The sequence below is a fragment of the Kogia breviceps genome, chromosome 9 (assembly GCF_026419965.1).
Source record: "Kogia breviceps isolate mKogBre1 chromosome 9, mKogBre1 haplotype 1, whole genome shotgun sequence".
Taxonomy (NCBI): Eukaryota; Metazoa; Chordata; class Mammalia; order Artiodactyla; family Physeteridae; genus Kogia; species Kogia breviceps.
In genome coordinates this window covers 61480515-61504639 of record NC_081318.1, presented here as the reverse complement: position 1 = coordinate 61504639, position 24125 = coordinate 61480515, and the positions used below count along the sequence as shown (strand labels likewise).

Genomic DNA, 24125 nt, shown 5'->3' with positions numbered 1-24125 from the left:
TTTGTTATAGTAAATGGAAATAATATGTTGGATGAAGGGGACATTACTAATGCTCTTGACTAACCAAAATATCATCATGAGAAGGCAGAAGCCAGCAATTTGGCACTACATTTCAGAAAGTTTTATAATACATAATTTCTTGATTTTTTTTTTGGCACATAGTAAATTTCTATTTATGTGTAGCCCAAACAACCTGAAAATTCAAATAGCCAGAATTATTTCTCCTTATGATCTGTGGGGTTTAAAAAATAAGAAATAAGTGAGAAAGGAATAAATGAAACACTGCGAAGCATATTTCAGGGCATGTCTTAGTGAAAGTTTCAACTGTATGATATAATGATACACTCCTTCATAATAATCCACTCTGACTCATCAAAGAAAGAACTCATTATATTCAGTATTGTTTTAAGGTTGACTGGGCACAAATATACTCTGTGGTAACAATCAGAAGAACCCATTAGTCAGAATACTTCACTCCCCAACCAGCAAGACCAAATCGGAGTTTTCTGTATGTTCTTCTTGGGGCTACTTTGCAATGACGTAGGGCTTAAGTGAAGAAATTATGAATATAGAGGGACATTAAGGTGTGTTTTCCTGTTTCCTAGGTTTCCTGCAAATGTTCTTTGTTTTTGCTCTCGGTTCATGAAATGTGTGCTATTTCTGATTGATTATATGGTTTGTTTTTCATACAAATGCACAGTGTTATGACTCCATTGATATTACATTACAACCAGAGCTATTCACATAGGTCATGTGACTCTAGAAGCATATCCAAGAAGATTTTCCATGAATTCTTCTAAAACTAAGTTTTCAATAAATGAGAATAACTTCTGGTATAAAACATGTAATAAATAATTCAATCTTAGCAAATATTATTTCATATACTGAGAGACAAATTTTCATTGTATAATGGATCCAGTTATAGAAATGTTGAGGAAATGGAAGACTGATTCTGTTAGTTATAATATGTGATTGATCAGATCTCCCAGTTCCAGATATATCTGATTATATTAGGAATGGAGCGCTTTTCCAACTTTAGTGATGCTGCATGCATTCTTCTTGGATAGATTCTATTTATGAATGTTAATGCTAATTTTCTTTGGCAATTTACAAATCTTGGAGTTAGAATTACCCATTTGTAGTTAGCAGTGAATTTAGATGCTTTGAATGCTTGAACTGTTTTAAAATCCTGAATTTTATTAGTGCGTTGATATCCCTTCCATATACTTTCAGGGTGAAAAAGGTTCTGAAGGACCAGTTGGCCCACAAGGATTAGAAGGCCTGTCAATCGAAGGGGACAAGGTACTGCAAAAGGGTGTGTATAATAGAAAGGATGCCAATAGAATTATTTTTTTCATTGTTCTTTATGTATGTACATTTATGAACTATGTATAACCTGATGATCATACACCACAGGTATCAGTTAATTAAAAAGGCCTTAAAGACCAGTGCAAAGGGAAAGCTGCCAGATGGGGAAGAGATATAAGAAATGTGCGAAAAACAGAGACCTCAAATTAGTTTGGAGTCACTTATATGTCAATATCAAAGCATATCATTATATTATATATTATATTAAAATAACGATTGACATTGATGATTATCTTGGGTGTTGTATTTCTACTTGAATTACTTATTTCTTTTATTTACTATTTACTGGTAGCTTTCTCTTCTGGGCATCTGTATTTAAATGGTAGAGACAGTGGTAAATAGTGAATTATACAAATTTTAGATGTCATACGATTCTTGGTTCAAATAGCTCAGCACTGGTGGTGTAACTCCACTTTCAAAGTACCTGAAAAATATGTAACATGCTCTTTCTTCCTTTGGAATACTGAGTACAAGAGAACTGTTATGTTATGAGTTTAGTAAATTAACTTATCCAGGTGTTGTTGAAATGGCATTCGTGGTTTTACATCTGGAGCTCATGCAAAGAAAACACATTAAATATCAGAACATTATCATATAGTAATTGCAAAACTTTCATCTGCTATTCCCTTACCAAATCAATACTGTCTTCCCTTTCCCTTCCCCTTTCTTCCTTTCCTATTCTTTTGTATTCTGTGATTCAAGAGGCTAGATAAACACCTCTATGATAAGGACTCTCAAATATACACAATTGTTGCAGCACAAGGAAGTGGCTTTAATATAGATATTAAATGTAAGTAAGAATACCCCAAAGAGGATCTCTCTTATTTTACTGAATATTTGCAGAAGAGGGATATGAGGTGGGTTTGGAGTTAAGGGGAGTGAACTTGAATCTTGCTTCTGCCAACTATCAGATGTGTGACTGGTAGTTACTTAACCTCATCTGGGAAATGGAGCCGCTTACTTTCAGAGGTTTGTTGTGAGGATTAAATGAGATAAAGCATGAAAAGCATTTAGTGCACTCTCTGCCACATGATAAGCAATCAAGTTCTGAATCAGGGTAGCCCAGCTTTGAAGTAGAACTTGCGTCCTTTACATGCTTCCATCCATGATATTTATTTAGACTAGGGGTTGACACAAAGTGAAACACTGAGAAGCATATGCCAGGACGTGTCTTAATGCCAGGTTCAGGTTTTTAATATTATATAAAGTAGGATCTAACGATGTGCTTTTGTTCATAAAAACATATTTATTTTAGCCCAAGCATTGGCAAACTACAGGGCAGGCTGCCTGTTTTTGTAAATAACGTGTTACTAGAACACAGGCACACTTGTTCATTTGGGTATTGACTGTGGCTGGTTTTGTACTACCAAAACAGCATTCATTCGTTATGAAAGAGACCTTATTATGACCCCAAAGCATAAAATATTTACTATCCAACTGTTTAAGAAAGTTTGTAAACCCTGATGTAGTCTAAATACAACTGACATTAAAATAAGAGTATTTATTCATGTTGCCTAATCCAGTGGTCAATTCTCAGTTGCCAACATACTTGACCTATCAGTAGTGACCTCTGCTAGGATCTTCACCTTCTTGAAACAATCTCTTCACCTGACCTCTCTGGCTGCACCTTATCAGTCTCTACTGCTGGTTGTTCTTCATCTCTCTGATCTCTAGTACTTGGAGCCTCCAAAGGGCTCAGTCCTTGAACCTTCTGTCTTCCCTATCTACTTGTAAACTCACCCAGTCATGGCTTTAAATACCATCTATATACTGAGGTTCCCAAATTTACCATGTCTCCAGCTCAGGCCCCTCTTGCCTACTTGATACCTCCATTTGGATGTCTATTTTAGGCATCTCAGGCTTAACATATCCAAAACTAAGCTCCTGGTATACCCTCCCCCAACCTTGCTTCATCTCAGTCTTCTCCTTGTCAATAAATGATAAGTCTATTCTTCTACAAAACTCAAAGACATCCTAGGGTCCTCTCAATCTGTAACAAATCCTGTTGGCTCTATTTTCAAAATCTATTTAGGATCTGAGCACCCCCCACCACCTTCACTCAACAGCCTGGTGCAGGCCCCCATCATCTCTCATAAGGACATCTCTTCAGTTTGTTCTCAGTACGGCTTCCAGAGTGAGCCTTTCAAGACTAAGTCAGATCTTTCACTCCTCTGCTCAAAACCCTCTAGTGGCGTCTCATCTCCCTCAGCGAAAAGCCAAAGTTCTTACTATGGCCTAAAACACCCTACTGATTTTTCTGCCTGAGCCCTCTGCCACACTTCCCTGACTTCATCCTCTACCACTTCCCCTCGTGCTCACTAGCTCCAGCCACATTGCCTCCTTGCTATTTCTGGAATGTGCCAGGCACCACTCTTGCACTGGATGTTTGCTCTGCCAGGAATGCTTTTCCTCCAAGTTTCTACCTGGCTCATTCCCTCTCATCAGTGAGACCATCCCTGGTCACCTTTTCCAAGACTGCAGCTGTCTCCCCGTCCCTCCATTTATTTTTCTCCTTAGCACTTATCATTATTCAACATACTATTTATTTCTTCTATCCGTCTTGTTTATCATCTTCTGTTTCCTCTACAAAAATGAAAGCTCTATGAGGAAAGAGAGTTTTGACTGTTTTGGTTGTGGCTGTTTCCTTGTGTTTGGAACAGTTCCTGGCACATAATGAGCACTCCACAAATATATGTTGAAACATACAGAGAACGGATGAATGATATTGTTCTTCTTACTGATAACTCTCACTTTATTTCCCAAATTTATTCATGGAAAGAGAAGGTGAGGTTCTTTAATTTTGCTGCACTTACCTTAGATAATTTCTTAATTTTTAAAATGCATTTTAGTAAGATTTGGAGGGAAAAGGTATTTAGAAATTTTAAAAATATTTTTCTTTAATTTCTCTCTCAAATATTAATTTTCTTGCACCCTATGAATTTTATACTTCTAAATATTTCTGTTATGATCCTAACAAGAAGTGTTTGTATCATTATAATAACAATACAGGAATTCTGGGTTCTTGTGTGAAAAATAAATGTAAACTGGGGCAAAGAGTCACCAATTTAGACCAAATAGTGAAAACATCATTCACTATTTTGGCAAATTCGAACTACAAACTATTTAAAAGGAACAGTGTTTTCTAACTTTCCATGTGGAGCTTCTTTATGGTTTAAAGATAGACTTTAATCCAGCATAATTCCAGATCAGCATAGTATGAAATAATGAGGTTAGTTGTTATACTTCTGACTTATTTTCTACACAGTGGGATATGGGACCTGTGGGACCCCAAGGACCACTGGGCATCCCCGGAATTTGGAGTGAAGGGGAACAGGTAATCAACGCTTTCTCTCTTTCCCTTTTGCAGAGAACATTCTGGCTTAAACCTGGTGTTCACTGAAGGCCAGTACTGCAAACTGCTATAAGAACATTTGATAGTGAAATTGCAATGGAATATATATCCAAAAGTGCATGTAGGGAAGGATAAGATGGTTTCATGAGATTTTAGTTTTTAGAACTTCTAAAGACTTAAAAAATAAATTGTATGTTTCTTGGTGTTGTGACTTTTAACATTAAAGCCTAATTTACAGGACAAGAGTTTTGGAGCATTATCTTATATTTTTAGTTTCCCTTGGGAGCGATAATTTATTTACCTGTCGGTTTGTGTGTGTTTTTCGCCTTGAAGCTTTGTGAATGATGAAATCCCACTCTCTTCTGATGCCAGTAGATTAGTGTTTCCCACCCCCAGCCACATAGCAATCTAAAAAACTATTAAACTTAAAACAATGACCAGAATCAGAGGGAACCACTTTACTAAGGGGGCACTGTTCCTGAACAGAAGCAAACCACAGACAGAGTTTACAAATAGCTCTTGGTCCCTCTTGGTCAGAACAAAGGAAAGGTCTGTGAGGCTGTGTCTAAAGTTATGGCTGGAATGACTTCCAAATTCTTCTGATCACAACTTTTGGAAAAGTAAGGCAATTTTGTTAGATTGAAATAATATGAAGAGGGCTTCCCTGGTGGCGCAGTAGTTAAGAATTCCCCTGCCAATGCAAGGGACACGGATTCGAACCGTGGTCCGGGAAGATCCCACATGCCGCGGAGCAACTGAGCCCTTGTGCCGCAACTAGAGAAAGCCCACGCACAGCAACAAAGACCCAACACAGCCAAAAGTAAATTAATTAATTAATTTTTAAAAAGAAATAATGTGAAGATAATATAACAGTACTATCTACCTACATAATCTCATTTAATCAAAGTGACCAAAAAATCCAAATTTATGCTGAATGTCCTCCTGTGTAGAAAGTGGCAAAACAGTTTGATTAAAATTTATGATTATGGTTTGAATTATTCTGTTGCTTAGTAAACAGATAGTACTTCCTTTATCTAGGGTAGTGAGAGAAGGGAAGGATAAATAAGGAGATAACTCCAAATCTCACTGTTGACATTAACTCTGAGTTTATTTCTAATCATATTCTAATTAATCAGTATTTTTATTGTTGTTAATCCAAGCAACAGCCAAGTTGGGTATTACTCCTTTTTCTATTTCCTTCCCCTTGGTAGAGGTCCTAGTATAATACATTAGGTAGATTAGGGTGCAGAAGAAGCCAGGATAAATATTTATATAATATTTAGATAATAATTAAGAGCTGGTTTGTTTGGACTACACAAGAATCATGGTTTGACTATGCTGCCAGACATTCTCAGACTTTGTAGTTTTTTTTGCTGGTTTCAGCAAAACCCTTTCAGCTAGTTTCTGATCTTGGAAGTGACAGCGCTGTCACATCCTGGGTCTTGTGGTGTTCCTGGTGCTGTCACCACTGTGAAACTGAAAATGAGGTTCAAAGAAAGCCAAGCCTTTCCAGATGGCCTGTGAATCTTGGACCTCCCAACCGCAACTCCCTGATGCCTTTAATACTGTTTCTTGGTGGAAGCTGTTGTTCTACAGCTTGAAAAGAAAACAAAAGAAAAAAAAAAGACCTCTTTGACTTTTGTTTTCTCACCCCCTTCTCTTCTTTTCCAAAAGAAAAAACCTTTTATGGTATATGTGACCATATGGAGCTGGCCCCTATTGGATAGGAAATTGAATGGAATGTGTCATTTGTAAACTGTCTGAATAAGAAAAGAATTTGTTTACCTTTTTAAGACAAATGATTTAAATTCTACTTCAATTTAACCTCTATGTAGGCAGTTCCCCATTTTTCTTCTTATCTTAACATGTTTACCCATTGAATTACTGTTATAATTAGATGTTCCCATTTCTCTTATAGACATTAATTTTCCCACTCATCTATTTCTGGGGGAACTTCTGTTTCCAGCAACATGTTTACAGTATTTCGCAAGTGGCCTGCAGATTTTCACTAAATATTTGGAGGCCTGACTACTTCAAATCTCTTAAAAATGAATCGAAATATAAATAACCACATATACCTATGTACACACGTATATGCACACATATCCTTTGAATTTTGGGGGGTCTTGCATGCCACTTGTAGACTGTTGTATAAGTCAGGAAGGATTCCTTCTTATAATGGTTCAATATAAATACTGGATCTTAGCTTCCTTAAGTTGTTTAGACTGCTTCATCTTCATCAACAATTTAAAACTGAACAAACAGTTGTATCATCTAGCTGGAGAAAATGGGATAGCATTTGTAATAAAATATCATGTATCTGTAACCATTATTTGCACACGCATGGCCTGTGGGATGTAAACAAAATAAAATCTTAGTTTTTTTCTCTCATAGACACTTTAAACTTTTTTCAGTGGGTAAAGTTTTTTCTTTTTCTTACCACAGAAAAAAATCACCAGCAGGCTACAGACTTTCCTTATCACTTTTAGGTAATAATAAGTTATAGGATCACCTCTTAAGTTTCAAATCAGTTTTAATTGTCTAATAAAAACTATCTAGTCGATGTATTAATCTTCCTTTTAATCTTCATTTATCTTGTACGAGCTGCAGGGAGGATCTGTTGTCCATGGGATGGAATGTGCTTCTTATCCTCCCAGGCCGAATCAAGGATGGGGGGATGGGAGGAGGCATGGAGGTTCTTTCTTGGCTGGTCTACTGTCAGATGGCTTTGGGTCCTCTGGTCTTGGCAGATGTTTGATGCTGACACTCTTCCTGGTGGGGCTCCTGCACTGCCCCTCCTGGGACATGGATGAAAGACTCCAGCTGTTTCTCCCCATCAGCCTCTGCTTTTCTGGGGCTTTACTCTATACTGACTCTCCCTGTTGGAGTTCCATTACTCTTCTAGGTCCTCTCGAACAGGATTCAAAGCAGCTCCAGGTCAACTCCAAGCATCTAGAGTACATCTGGGCCACAGGAAAAAACTCATGTGTCCTTCGCACTGACAAACTCTGGATGCACAGGCTAATCCCACCCCAGCCCTCTGCTGGCTATCACAGCCCATTTTAACTTTCTCAGGCATGAGTCAGACACTGGTCCATTGCGTTCCAAAAATAAAAATCAAGGTCTCCAAGTCGTTTCATTAATGTTCCCTGTCTAGAATGTGGTAAAGAGAGAAGCAAGCCAAACCCCTTCCATTTTCTCCAAGGAAAACACTTTATGAGACTATTTTCTCCAAAGAAGACCTTATTACATCCTGTCTCTTCTCCCTGTTTATACCCACAATGTGAATGAGAGTCAAGTATTAGATCGTTCTTCAGTTTGGTGTTTGCAGGGTATCGTTTCTTAGAGCCTAGGTCAAATTTTCAGTTTCATATCCTGAGAGACATTGCTTGGTACAGCTAGGATATAGGTTTGCCTGCATGTGACAGAGGTGAAATAGGTTAATAAGATGGAATTTTTGTTTCTTTTATTTAAAACTCCAAGCTGGCATGTTGGCTCCATTCGTCAGGGATTTCAGAGTTTCAGGCTTCTTCATTCTTTTTAGTCTAACATTCCAAGGGTGCTTTCCTCATCCACATAATCCAGGACACAAACTATGTCTTCACTTCAGCAAGGGGGAGGGGAACAAGGAAAGAGAAGGCATAGCCTTCCTTTAGCATGAACCAGAAATTGCCCAAATCACTTCATTCACATCCCATTGGCCAGCATCCAGTTCACCTGGATGCAACAGGGATTAGGAAATATGGTCTTTATTCTAGGCAGCCATGCAGGCCAGTTAAAAATTCTCTTACTATGGAAAAATGGTAGAATGCATATTATGGTTCTACCAGCAGCCTCTGCCACCCATTCAACAAGTATGAATTGAGTATAAGTAATCAATTACGGGATGTGAACTAAACTTTTACTTTAGAGGATTTGAAACTACTCTTATTTAAATTTCTTCTTAATTTCACTATTATTATTTTTAAAGTTTTCATTTTAAAGGGAATCCAAGGTCCTATTGGTCCACCTGGTCCACAAGGGCCCCCAGGACAAGGCTCACCAGGTCCCAAGGTAACTTTCTAAATGAGAGAAGAGTTTAATCTATCTATATTCTGATTGTTGTTTTCTGGTCAGTGGCCATTTGGAAGGCAGCAGAGGAAATGAACTTAAAAATGAGAGATCTCTATTTAATGTAAAATGTACTAGCATTCCTAATGGTTTAGAAAATGTTATATGTATTCTTTATGCTCTTAGAGGCTTTTACATCCATCCCTCAGTATCTGCTGGAAGGTTGATTCCAGCACTCCCACTCCTTCCCTATACCAAAAGCTGAGGATGCTCAAGTCCTTTATATAAATGGTGTAGGATTTGCATATAACCTACTCACATCCTCCTGTATTTTAAAAATCATCTCTAGATAACTGCTAATACCAAATACAATGTAAATGCTATGTAAATATTTGCCAGCATGCAGCAAATTCAGGTCTTTCTTTTGGATATTTTTGGGATATCTTTCCTTGAATATTTTCCATCCAAGATTGGTTGAATCTGCAGCCCAGTCCAAGCTCATACCATTTGCTGCACTACAGGCCAGTAAGTCGACAGACACAGTGCTGGGGAGAGGAAAAGCAACTTCATTCAGAAAGCCAGGAAACCAAGAAGATGGCATACTAATGTTCTAAAGAACCATCTTAATTTGGGGTAGAATTCAAGTTTCTTTTATGCTAGGGAAGGGGGAAGCAGGAGGGAGTTAAGATCAAGAAGAGAAGGATGACCACAGATATCTGGGAGCCAGCAAGCGTCCGAGGAGGGCTGTGAAAACATTTTGTTCTTGGTTAGTTGACTTCAGTTGACCTGAGTCTGTTCCTGATGTTCCCATAAATCTTGATAAGACAATCGTTATTTTTGTTCATACTTCCTTATCTCCTCATGGGAGGTAAGTTTCGAGTAAGGGACTGTTTGCACAAACCTTAACCTGAGTCCCTCTAGTGATTAACATGTCTACATGCAGGGCTGAGCAGAGGCTTATGACTCAGAGGTTAAAGCAGCAGAACAGATAGCTACGATATGGAGTCAGAGATGCCAAGCTTCTACAAACAAGAGGCAGGCGGTGGAGGGGGATCTTAGTTCCTGAAGAACAACTCAGGGATATTCATCAGATTGTTATGTCTGTCCCTTACGGAGGAACTAGTACTCTGTTTTATCGCTGAACTATTGTCGCTACATTTTTTGTTTAACTCCTCTTTCTTTGTTTTTGCATTCCCTCGTTTCACTAATTAGTAACTGCCTGTGCCTGCTCCTTACAACTCAGGCAAGGTCCAGGAAATTTCTACAAACAAGAAATGGGGGAAATGGAGGGGCTTTTGTACTTGGGAGGGCCTCACAGAGTCCTACTCGATTTCAATCCCCCTTTTTCTTTTATACTACTCATTCCTAAGGGGAACAGGACAGACAAGAAATGGAATAAAGTTTTGGATAGAGAGGTTAATCACAAACTCAACAGAGGAACTCAATTTTATGGGGACTCAGTTTCAAATCCACAGACCCAGAGCCAGTGGCTACCAAGGTAGCAGACTATATTTACACCATCTTAATTTACCGCTTTTATTACTTTTACTTGTGAGACCCTGTTCTAGAAACTCAAGCAGTAATATCAGTAGAGGTTACCTGTGGGCTGGCTAGTTTTCATTCCCCACAGTAGGTCCAACAACCAAAACGTTTAGTTAAAGATATGGAGTCAGGGGCTTCCCTGGTGGCGCAGTGGTTGAGAATCCACCTGCCAATGCAGGGACACGGGTTCAAGCCCTGGCCTGGGAAGATCCCACATGCCGCAGAGCAACTAAGCCCGTGTGCCACAACTACTGAACCTGAGCTCTAGAGCCCGTGAGCCACAACTACTGAGCCCACATGCCACAACTACTGAAGCCCATGCACCTAGAGCCCGTGCTCCACAACAAGAGAAGCCACTGCAATGAGAAACCTGCGCACCACAATGAAGAGTAGCCACCTCTCGCCACAACTAGAGAAAGCCCACGCACAGCAACAAAGACCCAATGCAGCCAAAAATAAATAAATAAATTTCCAAAAATAAAAAAATAAAGATATGGAGTCAGAAATAACCTAGCAAATAAAAATTTTTCTATGAACTTGGAAGCAAATTACCTTCGAAATTAGAACTATTATTTATCCCTTGGGGAGAGGCATGACACATTATTTAACCTGCTGTCCTTAATGTTGCTTCAAAGAATCACTGATCATTATTAAATAAATACTCCTCTGAAAGTACCTCCCTTTCAGTAGATTCCTTCGAGAGTCCCATGTGAGCAGTAGCTCAATAGAGTACAGTTACTGTCCTTGAGATTTCTGATTTGAGCTCAATGGTGAAAGCTCAGGTTGTTCTCTCTGGTTATGATACTGCTTTTGATCAGCAGTAACCTTGGCTTCTCATGTGTCAATTTTAGTTGCTCTGGAATATAACTGCCTATCTTTTCCAAATATATGTATATATATTTGCCTGAAATATATTTATATTTGAATAGATACACGCAAATATACACACACATATGTGAATAGAGCATATGAAACTCAGTTTTATCTTATTTTGCTGATATGTTTTGCTTTTAGGAGATCAAATGTAGGTATATATTATTTTTATTTTGCTGCTATATTCAAATACTCTTCAAATACTCTTACCTCATTAGGGAGAAGTAGGCCAGACAGGACCTACAGATCCTAGAGGACCAGTGGACTTGGAGTACAAGGTCCAAAGGTGAGTTGTCTAAGCTGCTTGGAAGCATTTATGTAATATTATGTAAAGTTTCATTTATATCCAAATGCAATACATATCATATATGTATCATCTGTTATTTCATCAGAAAAGTCTGATGCTTAACTCGTATTGTTTAAGAAAAACCAAAATCTTAGTTTATTGTAGTGATGACTATTTATATTTTTATTTATTTATTAGCATTAGAGGTCCTCTTTCGGCACAGAGTGATTCTTTAAGAACATTATTGCCTGCCATATTATAAAAGCATAGGAGAATTTCAGTAAACTTTACTTCCCTTCTTTTGTTTCATAGCTGGCTCCTTCTCATCCTTCAGATCTCAGCTCAAAAGTTACTTCCTCAAAATTCATTTCCTAAATATAAAGTATGCCCACCCCACTACTGTTACCCCAGACTGTTCGTTTCCCTTGCTTTTTACCACTTACCTCAATTTGCATGTTTTTTGAATTACTTTTCATCTTACTACACTCTTTAGAAACGCACTGCCCAGTATGGCAGCCGCTAGCCACAAGTGGTTACTGAATACTTGACATGTGGCTGGTATAAACTGAGGTGTGCTATAAAATAAATGTACTATACACTCTGGATTACAAAGCCTGGTACAAAAAAAAATGTAAACTATATGATTAAAACATTTGTATATTGATTACATATTGAAATGGCAAAATTTCAGTTGTATTAGAGTAATTAAAATATATTATTAGAATTGTACTTATCTGTTTCTTCTAATGTTGTAAATGTGGCTGTTAATAATATGATTACATATATGGCTTGCTTTATATTCTATTGGACAGTGCTACTCCACTGGGACAGGGATTTTGTTTCCTTTTTTTCTTCTTTGTTACTGAATCCTCAGTTTGGGGGACAAAATAGGTACTCAATAAGTGCTGTTGAATAAATAAATGAATCCTTATTTTACCCTTCTCAATTTCTATAACTCATCCTGAAGGCATATAGAATCTGGCAAGCCATGCTGAGCGTTAAAATCCATCATTGTTCTGCTGTCATTGACATGATTCTGATGAGAATTTGGGTATTAGAAGAATATGTAAGACACAGGTCTAAAACAAATATACATTTTACATATTTATAAACACATAATTGCAAGAGACACAAAATGTACTAATATAGTGATCATAGCTGCCATTTATTGAATGATTTTCATGTGTCACACAATGTGCTAAGTACCTATATGTGTGTACATACATATATATACTATATTTATGTCTATACATGTCTATAGTATGTATATATGTATATATACATATTATGTCATCTAATGCCAATTTCAGAGAGTCCATATAGAGTAACAAGGCTACTAGGCAGTTAGACTACTTAAGTTCACATCCCAGTCTTGCACTAGATGGATATATAATCTTAAGCTTCTCTCATTTTAAAAAATGAAATACTTAAAATATACTCACTACTATAGAGAAGAACAAAGAACACCCATGTATTCCACAACCCAGCTTTATGAAATATCAACATTTTGCCACATGTATTCTAGAATTTTTTTAAGAAGAAGCATTACAGATCTAGCTGAAGGCCTCTGCCTGTGCTACCCAATCCAATTGCCCTCCCCTCCCTCCCCAGATGTAATCATTATCATGAATATGGTGTTTATCATTCTTTCGAAGTTTTTATAATTTTCCCATATGTTTTTATGCATAAGCCATATATTGCTTTTTTGTATTCTTGAACTTTACATATCATTCTGCAATATGTTTATACTCAGCCTTAGTTATTTGTGTTTTTATATGCCTTTAGTTCATTCAGTTTAATTATTTTATGATACTATATTGTATAAGAATACCTCATTTAAAATTTATGGTTTCCTCTTGATGGACATTTAAATTGCTTTCCATTTTGTGCATTTGCCAACAATGCTGCCATAAACATTCTCTGGGTTTCCTCTTTTGTAAGGATACAAGTTTCTCTCATTAGCAGGATTGGAAGATCACAGAGTATGCAAGTTTTCAATTTTGATACTGTGAAAATCCTGCCCAAAATAAACAATGGGTAAAATGTTTGGACCAGATTACCCTCCTTCCAGCAATAGGTGAAAATGCTCTTTTCTCTACATTCTTGCCAGTATGAAGCGTGTAAAAATACATCTCATTGGTTCAGTTTTTATTCCTTGATAACTAACTGAACAGTTTTTGTGTGCTTAATGGACCTCAGTTTTTCTCTTTTGTAAATTACTGTAGATACTGATTTTCTTTTTGTTTTTGATTTCGGGTGTTCCTTTTTTATTAATTAATAGTTCTTTATATATATGGATAATAGTCCTTTGTTATTTGGGTTGCAAATCTCTTAGGCTGTGGCTTGTCTTTTTCACTTAGAGTACTTTTCAGCATATACAATAGAAGTTTTAGATTTTGATGCGTTTCTATCCCTTTATGGTTTGGGCTTTTGGAATATTATTTAAAAACATTTCTTGACTCCAAAGTCATAATATATTCTTATGTATTTTCTTCTGAAAAATTTGGTGTTTTACTTTTTAAAATTTAGGTCTTTAATACACTTGGAATTTATTTTCGTGGATAGAACAATGTAGGGAGTCTATTTTTTCTCCATATGGATAACCAAATATCCCAGCATCAGTTAAGTAGCCCATCTTTGCCACACTGATTTGTAATACCTCCTATGTTATATATCAAGTTTCTATATTTGTGAGGATCAGTGCCTGAGTTCTCTATTCTGCTCCATTTGTCTATTTATATATCTCAGTGCTATTACCTCTGTCTTGATTATGATAGATTTATAATGTTTTATCATCCACAGAGAAAATACTCTCATTTTCTTCCCTGGTTATTCTTAATTCTAACATATACATTTTAGAATTGGCTTGTCAAATCTGACAAATATCCTGTTGGAGTTTTTTAAATTGCATTGAATCTTTGGATTAACTATTGAGTCTTTCAAACCACAAAGTAAACCTCTCTACCTTTTTTAGGAAAATATTTGTCATTTTATCCATAAAGATCTTCTTCTTTTTTATTTTTATTTTATTTTTTTTAACATCTTTATTTGAGTGTAACTGTTTTACAATAGTGTGTTAGTTTCTCCTTTACAACAAAGTGAATCAGTTATACATATACATATGTTCCCATAACTCTTCCCTCTTGTGTCACCCTCCCTCCCACCCTCAGTATCCCACCCCTCTAGGTGGTCACAAAGCACAGAGGTGAACTCCCTGTGCTATGCTGCAGCTTTCCACTAGCTATCTAATTTACATTTGGTAGTGTGTATATGTCCCTGCCACTCTCTCACATCGTCACAGCTTACCCTTCCCCCTCCCCATATCCTCAAGTCCATGCTCTAGTAGGTCTGTGTTTTATTCCCATCCTACCACTAATCTCTTCATGACATTTTTTTTTTTTTAGATTCCATATATATGTGTTAGCATACGGTATTTGTTTTTATCTTTCTCACTTACTTCACTCTGTATGACAGATTCCAGGTCTATCCACCTCATTACAAATAACTCAGTTTCATTTCTTTTTATGGCTGAGTAATATTCCATTGTATATATGTGCCACATCTTCTTCATTCATTCTTCTGTTGATGGACACTTAGGTTGCTTCCATGTTCTGGCTATCGTAAATAGAGCTGCAATGAACATTTTGGTACATGACTCTTTTTGAATTATGGTTTTCTCAGTGTATATGCCCAGTAGTGGGATTTCTGGGTCATATGGTAGTTCTATTTGTAGTTTTTTAAGGAACCTCCATACTGTTCTCCATAGTGGCTGTATCAATTTACATTCCCACCAGCAGTGCAAGAGGGTTCCCCCTTCTCCACACCCTCTCCAGCATTTATTGTTTCTAGAGTTTTTGATGATGGCCAATCTGACCGGTGTGAGATGTTATCTCATTGTAGTTTTGATTTGCATTTCTCTAATGATTAATGATGTTGAGCATTCTTTCATGTGTTTGTTAGCAATCTGTATATCTTCTTTGGAGAACTATCTATTTAGTTCTTCTGCCCATTTTTGGATTGGGTTGTTTGTTTTTTTGTATTGAGCTGCATGAGTTGCTTATAAATTTTGGAGATTAATCCTTTGTCATTTGCTTCATTTGCAACTATTTTCTCCCATTCTGAGGGTTGTCTTTTGGTCTTGTTTATGGTATCCTTTGCTGTGCAAAAGCTTTTAAGTTTCATTAGGTCCCATTTGTTTATTTTTGTTTTTATTTCCATTTCTCTAGGAGATGGGTCAAAAAGGATCTTGCTGTGGTTTATGTCATAGAGTGTTCTGCCTATGTTTTCCTCTAAGAGTTTGATAGTGTCTGGCCTTACATTTAGGTCTTTAACCCATTTTGAGTTTATTTTTGTGTGTGGTGTTAGGGAGTGTTCTAATTTCATACTTTTACGTGTAGCTGTCCAGTTTTCCCAGCACCACTTATTGAAGAGGCTGTCTTTTCTCCACTGTATATCCTTCCCTCCTTTATCAAAGATAAGGTGACCATATGTGTGTGGGTTTATCTCTGGGCTTTCTATCCTGTTCCATTGATCTATATTTCTGTTTTTGTGCCAGTACCATACTGTCTTGATTACTGTAGCCTTGTAGTCAGGGAGCCTGATTCCTCCAGCTGCATTTTTTGTTCTCAAGATTGCTTTGGCTATTCGGGGTCTTTTGTGTTTCCATACAAATTGTGAAATTTTTTGTTCTAGTTCTGTAAAATATGCCAGTGGTAATTTGATAGGGATCGCATTGAACCTGTAGATTGCTTTGGGTAGTAGAGTCATTTTCACAATGTTGATTCTTCCAATCCAAGAACATGGTATATTTCTCCACCTATTTGTATCATCTTTAATTTCTTTCATCAGTGTCTTATAGTTTTCTGCATATAAGTCTTTTGTCTCCTTAGGTAGGTTTATTCCTAGATATTTTATTCTTTTTGTTGCAATGGTAAATGGGAGTGTTTTCTTAATTTCACTCTCAGATTTTTCATCATTAGTGTATAAGAATGCCAAAGATTTCTGTGCATTAATTTTGTATCCTGCTACTTTACCAAATTCATTGATTAGCTCTAGTAGTTTTCTGGTAGCATCCTTAGTATTCTCTATGTATAGTACCATGTCATCTGCAAGCAGTGACAGCTTTACTTCTTCTTTTCTTATTTGGATTCCTTTTATTTCTTTTTTTTCTCTGATTGCTGTGGCTAGAACTTCCAAAACTAGGTTGAATAAGAGTGGTGAGAGTGGGCAACCTTGTCTTGCTCCTCATCTTAGTGGAAATGGTTTCAGTTTTTCACCATTGAGAACAATGCTGGCCGTGGGTTTGTCATATATGGCCTTTATTATGTTGAGGAAAGTTCCCTCTATGCCTACTTTCTGCAGGGTTTTGATCATAAATGGGTGTTGAATTTTGTCAAAAGCTTTCTCTGCATCTATTGAGATGATCATATGGTTTTTCTCCTTCAGTTTGTTGATATGGTGTATCACGTTGATTGATTTGCGTATATTGAAGAATCCTTGCATTCCTGGAATAAACCCCACTTGATCATGGTGTATGATCCTTTTAATGTGCTGTTGGATTCTGTTTGCTAGTATTTTGTTGAGGATTTTTGCATCTATGTTCATCAGTGATATTGGCCTGTAGTTTTCTTTCTTTGTAACGTCTTTGTCTGGTTTTGGTATCAGGGTGATGGTGGGCTCATAGAATGAGTTTGGGAGTGTTCCTCCCTATGCTATCTTTTGGAAGAGTTTGAGAAGGATAGGTGTTAGCTCTTCTCTAAATGTTTGATAGAATTCGCCTGTGAAGCCATCTGGTCCTGGGCTTTTATTTGTTGGAAGATTTTTAATCACAGTTTCAATTTCAGTGCTTGTGATTGGTCTGTTCCTATTTTCTATTTCTTCCTGGTTCAGTATCGGCAGCTTGTGCATTTCTAAGAATTTGTCCATTTCTTCCAGGTTGTCCATTTTATTGGCATAGAGTTGCTTGTAGTAATCTCTCGTTATCCTTTGTATTTCTGCAGTGTCAGTTGTTACATCTCCTTTTTCATGTCTAATTCTATTGATTTGAGTCTTCTCCCTTTTTTCTTGATGAGTCTGGCTAATGGTTTATCAATTTTATTTATCTTCTCAAAGAACCAGCTTTTAGTTTTATTGATCTTTGCTATTGTTTCCTTCATTTCTTTTTCATTTGTTTCTGATCTGATCTTTATGATTTCTTTCCTTCTGCTAAATTTGGGCGTTTTTTGTTCTTCTTTCTCTAATTGCTTTAGATGCAAAGTTAGGTTGTTTATTCGAGATGTTTCCTGTTTCTTAAGGTAGGATTGTATTGCTATAAACTTCCCTCTTAGAACTGCTTTTGCTGTATCCCATAGGTTTTGGGTCGTCGTGTCTCCATTGTCATTTGTTTCTAAGTATTTTTTTTTCCTCTTTTATTTCTTCAGTGATCACTTCGTTATTAAGTAGTGTATTGTTTAGCCTCCATGTGTTTGTATTTTTTACAGATCTTTTCCTATAATTGATATCTAGTCTCATAGCATTGTGGTCGGAAAAGATACTTGATACGATTTCAATTTTCTTAAATTTGCCAAGGCTAGATTTGTGACCCAATACATGATCTGTCCTGGAGAATGTTCCATGAGCACTTGAGAAAAATGTGTATTCTGTTGATTTTGGATGGAATGTCCTATAAATATCAATTAAGTCCATCTTGCGTAATGTATCATTTAAAGCTTGTGTTTTCTTATTTATTTTCATTTTGGATGATCTGTCCATTGGTGAAAGTGGGGTGTTAAAGTCCCCTACTATGATTGTGCTACTGTTGATTTCTCCTTTTATAGCTGTTAGTATTTGCCTTATGTATTGAGGTGCTCCTATGTTGGGTGCATAAATATTTACAATTGTTATATCTTCTTCATGGATCGATCCCTTAATCATTATGTAGTGTCCTTCTTTGTCTCTTGTAATTGTTTTTATTTTAAAGTCTATTTTGTCTGATATGAGAATTGCTACTCCAGCTTTCTTCTGATTTCCATTTGCATGGAATATCTTTTTCCATCCCCTCACTTTCAGTCTGTAAGTGTCCCTAGGTCTGAAGTGGGTCTCTTGTAGACAGCATATATATGGGTCTTGTTTTTGTATCCATTCAGCCAGTCTGTGTCTTTTGGTGGGAGCATTTAATCCATTTACATGTAAGGTAATTATTGATATGTATGTTCCTATTACCATTTACTTAATTGTTTCGGGTTGTTCTTGTAGGTCTTTTCCTTCTCTTGTGTTTCCTGCCTAGAGAAGTTCCTTTAGCATTTGTTGTAGAGCTGGTTTGGTGGTGCTGAACTCTCAGCTTTTGCTTGTCTGTAAAGGTTTTAATTTCTCCATCAAATCTGAATGAGATCCTTGCTGGGTAGTGTAATCTTGGTTGTAGGTTTTTCTCCTTCATCATTTTAAATATGTCCTGCCACTCCCTTCTGGCTTGTAGAGTTTCTGCTGAAAGATCAGATGTTAACCTTATGGGGATTCCCTTGTGTGTTATTTGTTGTTTTTCTCTTGCTGCTTTTAATATGTTTTCTTTGTATTTAATTTTTGACAGTTTGATTATTATGTGTCTTGGCATGTTTATCCTTGGGTTTATCCTGTATGGGACTCTCTGTGCTTCCTGGACTTGATTGACTATTTCCTTTCCTATATTAGGGAAGTTTTCAACTATAATCTCTTCAAATATTTTCTCATTCCCTTTCTTTTTCTCTTCTTCTTCTGGAACCCCTATTCGAATGTTGGTGCATTTAATGTTGTCCCAGACGTCTCTGAGACTGTCCTCAGTTATTTTCATTCTTTGTTCTTTATGCTGCTCTGCAGTAGTTATTTCCACTATTTTATCTTCCAGGTCACTTATCCGTCCTTCTGCCTCAGTTATTCTGCTATTGATCCCATCTAGAGTAGTTTTCATTTCATTTATTGTGTTGCTCATCGTTGCTTGCTTCCTCTTTATTTCTTCTAGGTCCTTGTTAACTGTTTCTTGCAATTTGTCTATTCTATTTCCAAGATTTTGAATCATCTTTACTATCATTATTCTGAATTCTTTTTCAGGTAGACTGCCTATTACCTCTTCATTTGTTAGGTCTGGTGTGTTTTTATCTTGCTCCTTCATCTGCTGTGTGTTTTTCTGTCTTCTCATTTTGCTTATCTTACTGTGTTTGGGTCTCCTTTTTGCAGGCTGCAGGTTCGTAGTTCTATCTGTTTTTGGTGGCTGTCCCCAGTGGCTGAGGTTGGTTCAGTGGGTTGAGTAGGTTTCCTGGTTGGGGGGACTAGTGCCTGTGTTCTGGTGGATGAGGCTGGATCTTGTCTTTCTGGTGGGCAGGTCCACGTCTGGTGGTGTGTTTGGGGATGTTGGTAGCCTTATTATGATTTTAGGCAGCCTCTCTGCTAATGGATGGGGCTGTAGACCTGTCTTGCTCTTTGTTGGGCATAGGGTGTCCAGCACTGTTCGTTGCTGGTCCTTGAGTGAAGGTGGGTCTTGGTGTTGAGATGGAGATCTCTGGGAGATTTTCGCCATTTGATATTGCGTGGAGCTGGGAGGTCTCTTGTGGACCAGTGTCCTGAGGTTGGTTCTCCCACCTCAGAGACACAGCCTTGACACCTGGCTGGAGTGCCAAGAGCCTTTAATCCACACAGCTCAAAATAAAAGGGAGAAAAATAGAAAGGAAAGAAAGGAAGGAAGGAAGGAGGGAGAGAGGGAAGGAAGGAAGGGAGGAAGGAAGGAAGGAAGAAAGGAGGGAAGTAGGGAGGAAAGGAGGGAAGAAAGGAAATAGGATAAAATATAGTTATTAAAATAAAAAATAATTATTAAGAAGATAATAGTATATCTTGCTCCCAGAGTCCACCTCCTCAACTTGGGATATTTCGCTGTCTATTCAGGTTTTCCACAGATGCAGGGCACTTCAAGTTGACTGTGGAGCTTTAATCCGCTGCTTTTGAGGCTGCTGGGAGAGACCTCCCCCTCTCCTCTTTGCACAGCTCCTGGGGTTCAGCTTTGGACTTGGCCCCGCCTCTGCGTGTAGGTCGTCCGAGGGCGTCTGCCCTTCGCTTAGACAGGCCGGGGTTAAAGGAGCAGCTGATTCGGGGGCTCTGGCACAGGCCGGGGGGAGGGAGGGGCATGGATGCGGGGCGAGCCTGCGACGTCAGAGGCCGGCGTGACGCTGCACCGGCCCGAGGCGTACCGCGCGTTTTCCCGGGGAAGCTGTCCCTGGATCCCGGGACCCCGGCAGTGGCGGGCTGCACAGGCTCCCGGGAGGGCCTGTGTGGACAGTGACCTGTGCTCGCACACAGGCCTCTTGGTGGCGGCAGCAGCAACCATAGCGTCCCACACACGTCTCTGTTGTCCGTACGGACAGCCGCGGCTCACACCCGTTTCTGGAGCTCCTTTATGCGGTGCCCTTAATCCCCGCTCCCCTGGTTGGCTTATTTAGTTTGTTCATTCCTTCTTATGTCATTTATGTAATTTATATTTTTCTTGAAGATCATCCATTTATTAATGTTTCCAATATATTTGAAATTGTCACAGAAACTTTCTATGATCAAAAAACATGTTACTCTGTATATAGTTATAGTCACCTTTCATTCCTAATACTGTTTTTTATGACTTTTCTTTTTTAATATTAATCATTACTGCTGGAAGTTTATTTTCTTAGCATTTTTAAGTATTACCTTTTAATTTTGTTACTCTTCTTGCTTTTTGCTTGCAAGTTTATTATTTTCTGCTGTCATCTTTATTATATCCTTCTATTTATTTGTAGGTTCACTGTGGTTTTTTTTCACTAGTTTTTATAATTTCGCTGAAATTACTTTCAATTATTTTCAATGTATTTTGCTCTTAATAAATTCAGTAAGGACACTTGTATACTGTTTGAAAGTAGCGTGTGTTTTCTCTGAACATTTTAAAGGACTTGTTCTTAATCACAAATTAACTGGAAAGTGAGTAGAATTATTGAATATTAGAGTTGGAAGCAATGTTTGGGTCCCAGTGTTTTCATTTCATTTTTATATTAGTTTTTTTTTCAGGATTGCTGTCACAAATTACCACAAACTGTGGCTTAACATAATAGAAATTTATTGTCTCACAGTTCTGGAGGCTAGAAGTAAAAAATCAAGGTGTCTGCAGGGCCATACTTCCTCCAAAACCTATAGGGAATCTTTCCTTGCCTCTTAGCCTCTGGTGGTGGCCAGTCCTTGGAATTCCTTGGCTTGCAGCTATATCACTCTAATCTTGGCTTCTGTTTTCACATGGGGTTCTCCATATGTGCCTGTCTTCACATTATGTTTTCCTCTTATAAGGACACCACTCACATTGGATTAGGACCCACCGTAGTTACCTCATCTTAACTTGATTACATCTTAACTTGATTACAAAATAAGGTCCATTCACAGGTGCCAAGGATTAAGACTTCAACATATCTTTTGGGGGAGGGGGCTGGTCACAATTTAACGCATAACAAACAACATAACCCAAAACTGAGACCCAGAGAGGTTAAGGAACTTGCCCAAGGCCAAATAGTTTAATGACTATTAATTACTATTCAGATTTCCCTGCTCATAGGCTTTTCTCAGGTATTACAAGATGTAACCAATTTCGAGTACCTCAGAGGGGAGTTCCATGATAAATATGAACTTCTGGGAAATAAAAATCTTTGCTCATCCACCAGGGGGATCTAGGCTCCCAGGACAGCCAGGAGTACCTAGAGAAGGAGCTACAGGGAAGAAGGTAACACTGCTTTTCATATTATTAGTGTAAAACTATTGAACCACACTATATCTTGGTCCTAAAGAAGCTCAAATTAAACCATTCAAGACAAACTTAGTCTTTTCAAGAAAAAAAAAATCCCCCAATTCTTAATTTCCTTTTTCTCTTAGTTCTGATAAAAGAGAGCCAATTCAAAGCCTGAGTAGTATCTCACATCCTCTGCCTTCTCTCTGGTATTTTGGCCATGGTATCGTCCAGTGACCTAGTCCCTTTGGGATTCCTAGAAAGCACTTTTATTTAAACTTACAGAAAAACATTTTTTTTCCCTCCAAAAGGAGAGTCTGTAAATGCATTCAGGAAGTAAGGCTACTATAAAGATTTCCTGAAGTATTTTGAGTTGACATTTGAAACACTCATTTTTCAATATAAGTAGTGGAAAACAGCAGATGGAAAGGCTGAAGGTCTTTCTTGTTTTTTAAAAAAACAAACCACCAAATCTGAATGAAGAGCCAAAAGAAAGTGAGTTTATTGCCTTGGCAGTTGGCTGGGAAATTGGACTTTTTCATGGTATTTCAGCTGCTCTGAGCTAAACTGGAGTTTGATATTAATTTATTAAAGTTGGTAAACTTCCAACTTAATTTTGAGACTAGAGTGAAGGTCTGGTCTGTATTGGAGGATTGCAGCAGAGACTCTACTGGCTGTAAGAAGAGACAAGGTGGGTGTATACATACTGTCTATGGAGGGTCAGCTAAGACATCAGTGCCATTTTCTCTAGGGAGAAGCGGGGCTTCCAGAAGCAAGAGGCCCCGAAGGACCACCTGGAAAAGGACAACTGGCCTCAAGGTATGGAATTGACAGTGGTAGGGGAAGGGAAGCAGACTGCCTGAGTTCTGGTCCTGATACTAAGGAGCCATCTTAGGAGAAATTTGATGTTATTCTTTCTATGTCAAAGGTGTTTACTTCTGGCTTAAAATTATGGATACCAGCTTTTGAACTTTTGTACAACAGCAAGTATGTATTATTCATTTTCATTTTCCTAACATCTGTCATTAAGTCCCAGCTTAGAGGAAGAGTTCAACACATTTTCTTAATAAACAGCCAAATTGACATTTAAAAAACACATAGTAAGGGAAAAGAAGACTTGAGCTACATCAGTGAGATGTCAAAGTCCAAAAATTTTTTTCCAATATTTATATAATCTCACAGAGTAATAAGAAATATAACCTTATTAAGTGGTACTTTCACAACATGGAATACATTTATTTTATACATTATAGAAATGTTCGTTGAATAACATCTTTATATGTCAAGATGAGAATATCCAAATTCATCAATAAGACCATTAGTGACATTATCTATAGCCTCTAAGATGTCAGATGTTCCTGCATTTCTTATGTGCGGTCATCAATGACCATATAAAGATTCTGAAGAATTATATTTGAGTAAAGTAAAAATAAAATCCATATATTTACTAGTGTTCTGTTTATAATTCTATTAAAATAGTAATTGATAGCTTAGATGTCTATGCCTTGTGAAAATATTGGCTAAAACTGAGTTGTTAACCTTAAATGTGAAAAACTGAAATATATTTGTAGAATTTTAAACATTTTAAATAATTGACTAACCAGACTCTGAGATCTATTTTTGGTGGGGTGGGAAGCAGGGAGTAAAAACATGAACAGAGAGTCCCTTTTCAACATGATGCAAAAAATACTTTTAGAAATGATTGCCTATGAACATTCATGAGAACTAACATTTTCTTGAATATACTTTTGGAAAACAGACCCTTGGAGTTATAACTGAAGCTGTGGGAATGAATGATAGCTCTGAGAAAGACAGCTAAGGTTTGAATCCCACATTTTACAGTAGCTGGAGCAAGAGCATTCAGAATAGCATGAAGACAGGCAGAATGCGTAGTAGTACCACGTTAGAGAAACCAAGGA

General features: G+C 37.5%; 2 protein-coding genes across 4 annotated transcripts in view; one reads left to right on the top strand and one right to left on the bottom strand.

The window, feature by feature from the left end:
- The window catches only part of MIOS (meiosis regulator for oocyte development), a 325043-nt gene that overhangs the window by 112774 nt on the left and 188144 nt on the right, over positions 1–24125 (bottom strand). The gene's annotated exons all lie outside the window — the stretch shown is intronic.
- Positions 1–24125, top strand: part of COL28A1 (collagen type XXVIII alpha 1 chain) — a 154457-nt gene that overhangs the window by 51613 nt on the left and 78719 nt on the right. The window contains 7 exon segments of the mRNA XM_067041636.1: positions 1234–1302; positions 4634–4702; positions 8705–8773; positions 11404–11471; positions 22039–22049; positions 22145–22203; positions 22958–23025. Coding sequence (XP_066897737.1) covers positions 1234–1302; positions 4634–4702; positions 8705–8773; positions 11404–11471; positions 22039–22049; positions 22145–22203; positions 22958–23025 — 413 coding nt within the window.